The sequence below is a fragment of the Bemisia tabaci genome, chromosome 5, assembly GCF_918797505.1.
Source record: "Bemisia tabaci chromosome 5, PGI_BMITA_v3".
NCBI lineage: Eukaryota > Metazoa > Arthropoda > Insecta > Hemiptera > Aleyrodidae > Bemisia > Bemisia tabaci.
Genome location: NC_092797.1, coordinates 3,909,723 through 3,921,945, shown reverse-complemented (window position 1 = coordinate 3,921,945; position 12,223 = coordinate 3,909,723). Strand labels below are relative to the sequence as shown.

The following is a 12,223-nucleotide window of genomic DNA, read 5'->3' as shown; positions in this document are numbered from 1 at the left end:
TTTTAAAGCAATGCTTCAGCATCTAAGGCCATTTACACCTCTGTGTGTTTACATGGAAATCAAGGTTACATCAGTGAAAATACAAAAGGGTTGAGGGGGAAAGTTAAATTTTGAAGAAAGAAAGAAAGAAAGAAAGAAAGAAAGGAAGGAAGAGAGAGAGAAACAGAGAAGAAAATATATAATGTGAGGCAAAGCGGGGAATGTTGAGAAAACAGGCAATAAGGAATGAAAATATGACAGTTCAACCAAATCTAATAATAGCCGTAAGAAGTTTTGCAAGATCCTCCTGGTTATAAACTCTTGAACTCTTGCAAACATACCAAGAAAAAGGCCACTCTAAAATTGAAATTGCATGGAAACGAGTGGGAATGACAGGAAAAGAGGGTTTCTACAGACTTGTTAACTCCGGTTGATCTCTGGAATCAACTAGTGGGTCTCTCATTAAAAAGTTACTAAAAAACATGAACCTATGATCTGAAGGTGAAGTTTTTGGCCTCATCATTCAATCCGCTATATTATGACTGGTAGAAAAAATAAAATATTAAATTGTACAAAGAATAAATCTATAATATCACAGAAATTTTGCTAAAGCGATCATTACTCTATAATTTTAGAAAATTTACATTTTAAAGTGCTTCGCCTTCAAAACGAAACTAATGACAGAATAACTCCAAGGGAATAAATCGATTTCAAGTAACAGAAGTTCAATTGAATTAGTTCTCACTTTCATAAGAAAACAGGGAGATCACTAGAACTGTCTTAATAATAAATTTGACCCTTCCGAACAAAGAACAAGCGAAATCATATGAAACCAAGAAAAATGTTGTTTTCTGGGTAGTGGATAAAGTCAGATAAAACATTTTTACAGTTCATGCTAACGAATATAAAATTTGATCTATTCATCTAGAGCAGAGAGGAAATGATTTTTGTCTTTGCCAGTCAAGAACTTTCTTCGGTTCCCTATTTTTCTGATTAAGAGGAAATAAGCGAACGAAAATCAGAATTTTTAAACTTACAATAAAAAGCATGTCACACTGTGTATGGATGAGTAACACTGCTTTTTTAGCTTGAATGTCAGATGCAAATCTTTTGAAGTTAGGTGAAGTTATTTAGAAAGTATTGAGGGACCTTCGGCTTTTAAAGAAAAAAACGCTTTTCAGCTGATTAGCAGTAATAGAGGAAGACAAGATTTCCATACTAACTGATTAAAAATTGACTTATCCTACTTGAAGGGTATTGTTAAAAAGCTACTGAAACATGTCCTATAAGGACTATTTTTGTTAAAACACGACTATAAATATATTTAAGAAGAGTAATTCTACTTGTCATGTTGGTAGTCTGATGCCGCTCCATCTGATTGGTCGGCTCTCATTAGTCTCCTTCTCGTATCTTTTTCTTGTTGTTCATGTAGTCCCTTATTCTGGATGTAACCTACTACGTGTGGCGATTTCATGCTTGAAACTTTTTTATTTTTTACCTCAAGTTATGTACATCCTCTATCAACCGTTCGCTTCCGTTGTGTGCAGAAAATGCAAAAGATTTAACAGTCGGTGGTAGGATCGGATTCGTGTAATAGTTGCTGATATGCAAGTGCTGGTTCAGTGATGGCGTCCTAGCCTCGTGTCTTTGTGTGTAGTTTCATTTTTCCGAGAAAGAGAAGTGCCGTGGAATTTGCGATCAAGGAAAATGGTGTGAAAATAATGGCAGTGGCGTATCATCATTTAGTGAAGCCATTTGACGGCACCAGTTTTGACACATGGAAATTTAGATCGGAGGCTCACTTGGGAGGGGAAAGCTGCAAAGAGGCCTTGTACAAGAAGACCACCACGACGCAGTATCAGTGTGATCTACTAGATGTTAAAGCTCAGGACATTATTGTTCAATCTTTATCAGACACCGTTATAGACACAGTACAGGGGAAGTCTAGTAGTAAGGATATGATGGAAGCCCTTGAAACTGTTCACACATGGAGAAGTCTTCCCGCGAGGATTTGTCTGAAATGAGAACTGTCCGGAATGAAATTCGCGAGAGGTAAATTATCTGAATTTCTAGAAAAGATCTTTAGTAAGCTGTTAGAATTAGGACCTTTGGACTCTGGTTGAAAAACCTTCGTCTCCAAACGGAAGAACCGGCGGGACCCGGACTCTCCCATCAAAGTTCCATCAAAGAAGACGAAAGAAAGACAATCTGTTTCCAAAGTGTCTAGTGTTAAGCGACCTAGTATTAAGAATGATAATATTTTTTGTAATATAGAATTAAAAGAAGAGGAAAAGACAGAGAGGACCCCCCCCCCTCCTATTTTTGTATTATTTGTAACTGACCCTACAGGATTTAGGAAAAATGTGATCAATCCAATTGATACAAGTTCAATGATGAGAATTGTAAATAAATTTTAGGTGAAAATTATTGCGTCATCTATGACTAAGTATGATGAACTCATAGTTAGCCTTAAGCAGAGAAATGACATAGTTAAGTTTCACACTTATCAGAAAGCAACAGATAAGACAATTAGGGCAGTAGTGAGGGGCCTCCCTGGAGATTATCTTCCTCTGGATTTAAAATCGGCTCTTGAAGAAAGAGTACCAGGTGTAGTTGTGAAAAAACGTGTCCCAAATGCGCCATCAAATCACAAAAAATCCACTTCCTTTGTTTTTCGTGGATTTTTTGAGAAATGTTCATGTAGCCAAAATCTGGCAAATAAAATCTATCAAAGATTTTGTTGTGACTCCTGAGCGTCCTGAGGGTTGTCGGGAAGTCATTCAGTGTAAGAACTGCATTACCTACGGACATTCTCAATCACGATGTTATCGTGATCCTCGATGTCTGTTGTGCGGGGACTTTCATGCCCTGTCTGATTGCCCACGGCCCCAGGAATGCCAAGAAATACAACTCCCTGTGTTTCCCTCATGCGTTCACTGCGGTGAAATGCATGTGGGAAACTGTCATGAAATATGGCAACAACTGATAAGTGTTGAACGACCTTTCTATGTTTAATGTTTACTCTTCAATATTGACGAATGCACCTCGCCTGCGAGCGTTGACCGAGGACAATTACCTGTATATAAGTATCTGTTTTGTGAATAAAGTTTGTTAGTATGAAAAGCCGATTTTACTGGCGTTATTCTGTGTGTGCCGTCCTTTTCCCCCCTTCTCCCGCCCATACATCTTGACAGGTTATGGAGCCCAGTCACTACAGCAGTCACTACAGTCATCGTGAGTAAGTAACTCTGCAAATAGCTGGTATCTTTGTCTTTGTTCAAGTTTGCACCGAACCGAAATTATAAGTCACTTATCCAATGGGCTGGTTCGACTCGTCTAGTAAAGAATCCAAGGAGAACGTCAACACTCAGACTCAAACCGTGGAGCAGGAGGTTGCAGTGGACTATCACAACTACATCTTGTACGGACTGATCATCGCACTAGTACTGGCTTATATTTTGGTTTGGTGGTGCAAATTGAACTATAGGACTCAGAGAAGGCTACGAGCAGAGGTACAAGAACTCAAAAAGGTTACATCCACAACTCCAGGACAGCGTCTCTGAGGCAGCAGGCATCCAGAGGGAGCTTTGGGCGGTTCTAGCAGGTGGACATCTGACGTGAGGTCCAGGAGCAGAGAACGGGCGCCAAACTCAGGATAGCAGCCAAGATGGAGAACGCATTCATAAAAATCGAGAAACTTCGGGGTGAAGACAACTTTCAAATATGGAAGTTTCAGGTGACGATCTTGCTTAAGGATAAGGAAGCCTTCAGCATTGTGGAAGGGAGGCAAGCAAGATCATCAACGAATGCAGAGGAAGCGCACCAATGGGATCTTAAGGACGTGCAGGCACAGAAGATACTCGTCCAAACTGTGGAGACGGGAATCTTGACGCACATCATGACAGCGAAAACGAGTTTCCAGATGTGGACAAAGTTGCTTGAGCTTTACGAGAGAAATACGGCACAGAGGAGATGCAACCTACTTCAGGAGTTTTATGGGTTCAGGATGACGAAAGGAAGTAAACTGGTGGATCAAATCGGAAAACTGCAGAACTTGGCGTATCAACTGGCTCAGACAGAATGCAGGATTAGCGACGACATGTTGATCTCCAAAGTGCTCGTATCTCTCCCGGAAAGTTTCAGGTACTTTGCCACGTCTAGGGAATCAACAGAAGCGAGGGAGAAGACTCTTCAGAATTTGGTGGCGAGACTCGCGGCAGAAGAATCACGAGGTGGCGTGAGGACTTCGGGCACAAAGGACGAATCTGGAACAACGGCGTTTCAGGCGACAAGGAAGGGAAAGTGTCACAACTGCGGCATCCCTGGACATTGGAAACGAGAATGTAAGAAACCACCTAAGCAGCAGAACAACAACAACAGCGTCCACAACAATGGAAGGAGTGGACCAAACAAAGGAAAAGGCGACAAGAAGAATTCAGATCAAAAATCAGGCTACCATGCAGACAAGGACGCAGCTGGCAGCATTTGCTTTCTAACAGAAAACGCAGTGAGTGAAAATAAAAATTGCATTGAATTCTATGTCGATTCTGGTTGTTCTGATCATCTAGTGTTTCAAAAGGATTTATTTAGTGAACTAACATTACTAAAGGAACCTATACATATTGCCATAGCAAAAGAAAATGAGTTCATTGAGGCTGTTGGTATCGGAAATATAAATGTTTTGAGTGAAGTAGGGAATAAAAAAATCGATTGCTGCATAAAAAACGTTCTGCTAGTCCCAAAACTAAGGAAAAATCTCCTATCCGTAAGAAAACTGAACTTGGCGAATATAAAGTAATTTTTGAAAATGAGGAAGTAACTCTATCCTGTGAAAATGAGATAATTGGTGTGGGATATGTGAAAAATCTTTATAAAATTCATTTCGAGGTTGTTATGAATCAAGCTCTGGTCGTAGAAGTTGACAATGAATTAGCTATGAAATGGCATAAAAGACTTGGCCATATCAGCAACACATACTTCGAGAAGCTGATTCATAACAATCTGGTCAGTGGCTTGGAAAAGGTCCCAGTCAGCAAGGTCGCATTCTGTGAATCTTGCATAGCTAGTAAACAAACGAGATCAGTTTTCAAAACACGGAGTAAGAGTACACGAGTTTTACAAATAGTACACTCTGATGTAGGGGGGCCAACATCACCTCAGGGCATGAACGGCGAAAAATATTTCGTGATTTTTGTTGATGATTACTCGAATTTTGTTTGGGTATATGTAATCAAAAACAAGAGCGAAGTATTTGGTTGCTTCAAAGAATTCTCACAAATGGCTCAGGCCAAGTTTGAAAAGAAAATTTCTGTGCTCAGGTGTGATAATGGCCGAGAATATATTTCAAATGAATTTAAAATTTATTGTAAAGAAAACGGGACTACGGTCGATTATGCTATTCCGTATTCACAAGAACAAAATGGTAAAGCAGAGCGTTTTATGCGAACAATTGTAGAGAAAGCTAGGGCAATGTTGATTGATTCTAATATGCCCAAGAAATTTTGGCCAGCAGCAGTTTTAAGTTCAGCTTATTTAATAAATAGAAGTCCGACGGTAAACTTCAATGACATGACACCTGCGGAAGTATGGTATGGTAAAAAACCTGACGTAAGCAATCTGAGAATTTTCGGTTCGATTGCATACCGCCATATTCCGAAGGAGTTGCGTAAGAAGTTAGACTCGAAGACCGAGAAATGCATTATGATAGGGTATTGCAACAATGGGTATAGACTATGGAGTCCAGAAAAAGGAAAAGTGGTTGTTTCAAGAGATGTAATTTTCAATGAAAATGAGTTGTATTTTGGGAATCATGCTGTTTTACCGGACTTTGAAGAACATTTCCAGTTAAAAGAAAAAGATAATAAAGAGAATACATTTACTAAAGAAAATGAGATCAGTGAAACTGAAAGTGATTCTTCAAGTGAATCAAGTGAGGAAAGTGATTCTCAATTCAATAGCTCAAAAGAAGAACCTGATTCCGATTTCGAAACTCCCGAAAAAGAGATAAACCCAGGGGTTTTACCCAAACGTGAGGTAAAATTACCAGCACATCTTAAAGATTTTGTACTCTATTCTGCATACAATGCCATTGCTTTAGTCGATGATATTCCCAGAAATTTTTCTGAGTTGGATTCTAGAGAGGACAAGAAAGAATGGTATCAGGCAGTGAATCGGGAGTTAGAATCAATTAACAAAAAGAAAGTATGGACTGAGGTGCCAAAACCCAGTAATGCCGAGATCATTGATACAAAATGGGTCTTTACATACAAACCTCATGCAGATGAAAAATACAAAAGTCGTTTAGTAGCTCGGGGTTTTGCTCAGAAAGACAGTTTTTGCTATGAAGAAATATATTCTCCTGTTGCTAGAATGGCTACCATTCGAACCCTTTTAGCCGTAGGAAACCAGTATGGTTATGAATTTGCTCAATTAGATGTAAAAACTGCCTTCCTGAACGGAAAATTGAATGAAAATGTGTACATTTATCCCCCTGAAGGTGTAAAATGTAAGAGTGGATTTGTATTAAAATTGAATAAGGCATTATATGGGCTAAGGCAATCAGCAAAGGTCTGGAATTCAGAGTTCAATGAGTTTTTAATGAAACTGGGTTTTATCCAATCTGAAAACGATTTCTGTTTATACACAAAAGAATGTGGGGAAGGATTAATTTTTATTTTGATTTTTGTTGATGACATAATTATAAGTGCTTCTCGTCATGAACTAATTGAAAGATATAAATCTGAGCTAATCAAGAAATTTGATATTGTAGATTTAGGAACATTGAAACATTTTCTCGGATTAGAAATCGAGATTGATCCTAAACAGCAAAAAATCAAATTGAGTCAAAAAGAGTATATCTTAAAGGTGTTGGAAAAATATAATATGTTGGAATGTAAACCAATTTCTACTCCAATAGATGCACAATTGAAACTAGATTTATCAGCTCAACCAGAATCCAATGTTATTGTAAAAGAGGTGAGGGAAATGGTAGGATGTATTATGTATTTAATGTTGGGAACACGCCCGGATTTAAGTTTTGCCATAAATTATTTCAGTAGATTTCAAGGTAAAGCTACGCATGAACTTTTGATCTATTTAAAACGAGTTCTGAGATATTTAAAGGAAACAATGAACCTGGAATTAATTTATCAAAATCATAGTACAGACCAGGTGCTTGATTGCTTCGTGGACTCTGACTGGGGGGGAGATATAAGTGACAGAAAATCTGTTTCAGGATACCTATTTCAAGTATTTGGGAACACAGTGTCTTGGAGTACGAGAAAACAAAATTGTGTTGCCCTATCGAGTACTGAGGCTGAATTAATATCCCTTTGCAGTTCGATCCAGGAAGGGATTTGGTTGGAAAAACTGTTGGCAGATTTTCAAATCAGAGTCAACTCAGTCAGAGTGCATGAAGACAATCAAGGGTGTATAAATATTATTAAGAACCCTTCAAATAATAAACGAGTCAAACATATGGACATAAAATATAACTATATTTCAGATTTATGGAAGAAAGGAAGAATTTCTCTTGAGTACGTTGAGAGTAAAAAACAGTTAGCTGATATTTTAACCAAAGGCCTACCCAGGGTACATTTTTGTTTTTTGAGAGAGAAACTAGGCTTAGTATAATTAAAGCGTAAACATTAAGTGGGGGTGTCATGAAATATGGCAACAACTGATAAGTGTTGAACGACCTTTCTATGTTTAATGTTTACTCTTCAATATTGACGAATGCACCTCGCCTGCGAGCGTTGACCGAGGACAATTACCTGTATATAAGTATCTGTTTTGTGAATAAAGTTTGTTAGTATGAAAAGCCGATTTTACTGGCGTTATTCTGTGTGTGCCGTCCTTTTCCCCCCTTCTCCCGCCCATACATCTTGACAGAAACTACAAGGGTTGTAAAGTATAGAAACAAATACGCAAAAAACGTATGGGTAAGAGACCCAAAATTAACGAACAAAACTTCGTTAATCATAAATTCGTCCCTCCAAATAATTTAACTGTTGTAGGTAAAACATATGCAGGTACCTTAGCTGGTAGCAAAAAAGACACTTCTCAGCTCATTTTCAATTTACAAGTTCCTACTGGTCAAAGTAATGTTTCCGATAAGCGTATAAAGACCCTGCTTGAGGACGTAGTTTTAAAACAATCCGAACAGATTGAGCTTATGATGAAAGTCATAGAGGCCTTTCTTCCTGCTCTTTTCTGGGGGCCAGTTTCTCTACTCCGCAGTCATCTCTCTCTCGTTTCTCTTGCCCTGATAGGCATCGTTTTTTTCTTTTATCTGTTGTATGTTAATGTTTTTCCACTGTTTGAGGTCATAAATTCCTCATTCGATTTTATCAATTTAAGTATGAAGGTGTCTTTTTATCCTTAATTGGTTTTTTACACCTTTAGATATTAGTTTAGAACTTTTTAATCTTTGTTTCTAAAAATAGTACACTATTAGTCTCCTTCTTTAATCTCCATTTGCCTTGGTATTCTTTACGTTAGGGACATCTCATCCTCCTCGACGCAGGTATTGAGCTCCTACACCTTAGTAGTCCTAGTTTCGTTGGGATATCTAGGCAAGGGGACTTAAGTCGTTATATTAATTAACTATTAGGTTTTAAGATGTTAAATAAATATATTATTTAATCAGTAATATGTTTATCTAGTATATATCAAAGAGATATATTAATTAACTTAAATGTCCCTCCTGTACTTTATTGTTATTATGATACCAATAAATAAACTTTTAAACAAAAAAAAAAAAGTTGTTAGAATTGAAAGGAACTGGTGCTGTACTTGACGATAAGGAAATAATTTCGTTGTTATTTATGGCTATGCCGAAGTCAGATGCGGCAGTGATAGCGTCAATTGATGTACTGTTTGCTAAAGATCCCTCGGGCATATCGTTAGATTTTGTGAAAAGTCGTCTGCTTCAGGAAGAACTCAATTAGATGGGCAATTCTACTGCCGAAAGCAATGAATCTGTCGTGTTTTATTCTGATAATGGAAGAGACAAAGGAAACAAGAAGTTCCGGAAACAACAAGGTAGAAATCCAAATCCTAATCCTAATCACCGATCAAGAAGCGATTCATCAACTAGCAACCAGTCGAAAACTTCCTTCCCTTATAAATGCCATTTTGGCAATTTGGCAATAATAAGGGCCACAAAAAATCGAACTGCCCTGCGAGAATTGAAGTGGAAAAGAAGAAGAAAAGTTATTTGTGCTCTGAGCAACCGGAACAGGAAATTCAGGGTGTCTACTAAAACAGGCTGGCCAAAAATCAGTACTTTTACGGTACTTTTTCAGAACATTCCCGAGAAATTCAGTACTGCCTCAACAGAAAAATTAAGTACTTTTTCAATACCTCCAATTGACGAAATTCAGCAAATTTCAAAAATTTGAATTTCTCGCTCAAATTGCAACAAGAATGACAAAAAAATGAAAAAATTCCGGACCTTCCTGCGGAATTCCGCACTTTTTCAGTACTTCCAGACCACCCTTAAAAAATCAGTACTATTTATGGACTTTCCAGAAATTATGGACTTGTAGACACCCTGGAAATTGCATTCATTACTAAATTGCGTGTGAAGATGAAGATTGTTCTGCATTTTTGACCAATTTACTTAAGATCAAGTTTGTTGTTGACAGAGGGGCAACTAAAATACAACCGACTACATCCTGACATGAGGCGATTTCACACTCGAAACGATTGTTTTCTTTTACCTCACGTTTTGTACACTCTCTGACAAAATGTGCTTAAAAATTTTGGCAGGGTGCAATTGAACATGTTTATCCTATAAAGAACCATATATAAATAGCAAACACTGTGTAAATAATTCTTCTTGGCATAAATATGTCCAAAAAAGCATACCTGATGCAAAATTAAATGGTTCAACTGGCTTGCTTATGCTAAGAATGGAAGGTTAGGTTGTAGAAATGAGGGTAAAATTAACTAGAAGCTGTTCTGATCAGTTTGATCAAATAGTGAATTATGGTAAATATGTGACAGAAATTCTTATGGAGAAACTAATTCAATTTTGAAAGCTATACAAGGTTAATATCAGAAACGTTCAATATTTATGAGAAAAGGTGTGTCCCTCGGGACAAGCTTGGACCTGCTGTTCACCTTAATAGATTTGTTTTTGAGACTGAAACTTTAAAATCAATGAGTAATGATCGCAATGCATGGTGTGTCGTAGCGTATATCAATGGCTGAGGGCAAAAAATGCATATCTGAGACTGCGATGTTGCAAGTGTCTGCTCATACTTTAATTTTTAAAGGAAAACTGACCAAGAGTTTCTATCTGCATTTTCTTCACCCATTCTAAAAGAACCACACATAATTGCAAAAAAACATATAAATCAGTTTTCCTCACAAAAAAGAAAACAAAATTGGAGATCTGGTACCGTTGCAATTGAATTACGCATTTTTGTGTTCAGCCGTTGATATGAAAATTCTTATGTACTAAATTGAAAAAAAAAGGGGGGGGGGATAATTTAGAGGAATAAAAATCTTCCCTTATCCCCTACATGAATTGACCATAATAAAGTCAAGTTGACTGGCTGTCTTTGCAATAACCTCAGTTTTACACCCTACTAAAAAAGTAAGGTAAACATAAACATTTCACACAGTTCTGTTTTATGTACTTCTATTTCGCATATCCAATAAATAGGATTAAAAAGGAAAAATAAAACAAAATTACGAAATCGCACAGTCTTTTTGTTATGTTTGAAGTCCCCCGCCCCTCCGTCTACCCCTTGTATGCAACCTTGTCTGTACTTTGCCCGTGACCCCTTGCCTGGCTCAACAGTCTTTAGTCATTCTGCATGCTCAATAGCACCAATTTTCTGGTATGCATTTTTAGCTCAATTTTCGCTATTAGATCGCCAATCTGTGTTCGTCTTTTCCTTGAGTCCACCAAATATATCATTGGTAACAAGGGTTTAGAAAAAATCGGTTTTTTTTTTGTCTACCAACCGCGCCAGTCACCTTTACTATTTTTACGGTCAACTGTGTCAAGTCAGTCATGCAACCCAACAAAGTTGAACTCGCGTAAAAATGAATGAGATCAATCAAAATCAAGACCCGGCCAATGCCGTCACTGCAACTTATGTTGGAACTTTGATGCCTTTTGAAACAAAAGTCTCCCTCTCAGTACGGCTAGAAATGATGGAAAACTTCTGTGACCTTAATGGAATCACAGAGTCATTGAACAAACGCAAGGCCTTCCTTAACTACCTATCTGTAGATATGTATTCCGCCGTAAGAACTCAACTGTTGCCTGAGAAACTAGCAAACAAATCCTTTGACGAATAAGTCACACTCCTCAAAGAAACATATAATCAAATAAGATCCTTTACTCCAGTATTCTAAATTTGGAATCAAGGGTACAAGCAGATGGCGAGATTGCAGCAGTGTATTTAACCTCTCTTACGCTTCGTGCAGATAAAGGAAACTTCGGGAACAACCTCAAAGACAGGTTTTTAGTCAAATTTGTAAATGGTCTCAACTCTTGTCAACCTCAAGAAAAAGACAGACAGGAATGGACGATTACATAGCGAGATTAATTGAGCTAAAAACACACACCAGAAAAATTATGCTGTCAAGCTCGCAGGATGACAAAAGATAATTGAGCTAGGCGAGGGGCCAAGGGCATATGAAGGACAGACAAGGTTGCATACAACTATTGGACCGGTGGGGCGAGCAATTCAAACATGACTTTTCCCTTCAGCTTTGTGTGGCACTCCTAATAACTGGAAAGCTCACATTACAAGCCGACTTCAGATTTGCAATAATTTTTACAGGACAACATAGTTTTGGACCAAAAAGTGACTGAATACGCACTCAAGAAAGGGATCCTTAACAAAAATTTAGGAGTCTTACTTGAATTCAAAGCTTATGATGTTACAACAGCTTTTCCAGCGAGAACACTTGCTCCAAAATCACTGGAACATTGAAAAACTCGCTTCTGACTTAGAAGTAGTGTCTTTGTTATTCGGTTTTTTTTCTCAGCTTTTGATACTTGTGAAAAGCTAATTGTACTAAGTCTTTCTCCTCATACACCCACGCGCCCAGCGTGCACAGAAAACACACTCCACCAATCATGAGATGGATTAACTTAGAATCATCATAGAAGAAATGCTGAAACAAAAAGAAAAGACGAAAATAGTGAAATGAGTTAAAGGACAGAGGAAATATCTTAAAAACTTCAGAAAGTTCAAGAAGGCCCCCCCCCCCCCCGAAA

General features: G+C 37.9%; 1 protein-coding gene across 7 annotated transcripts in view; it reads right to left on the bottom strand.

Annotated features, from left to right (window-relative positions):
• The window catches only part of LOC109037062 (man(5)GlcNAc(2)-PP-dolichol translocation protein RFT1), a 35,945-nt gene that overhangs the window by 11,104 nt on the left and 12,618 nt on the right, over positions 1-12,223 (bottom strand). For 4 of the 7 annotated variants that reach the window (XR_011899969.1, XR_011899965.1, XR_011899966.1 and 1 more), the window contains exon 9: positions 11,863-12,120. Coding sequence is in view for 1 of the 7 variants with exons in the window: in XM_019051556.2 (XP_018907101.2) it covers positions 11,971-12,120 (150 nt within the window). In the remaining 6 variants the exon portion in view is untranslated. Of the gene's footprint in view, positions 1-7,454; positions 12,121-12,223 lie in introns of those variants that run through there. The other 3 variants (XM_019051556.2, XR_011899970.1, XR_011899971.1) reach the window with 3 other exon arrangements.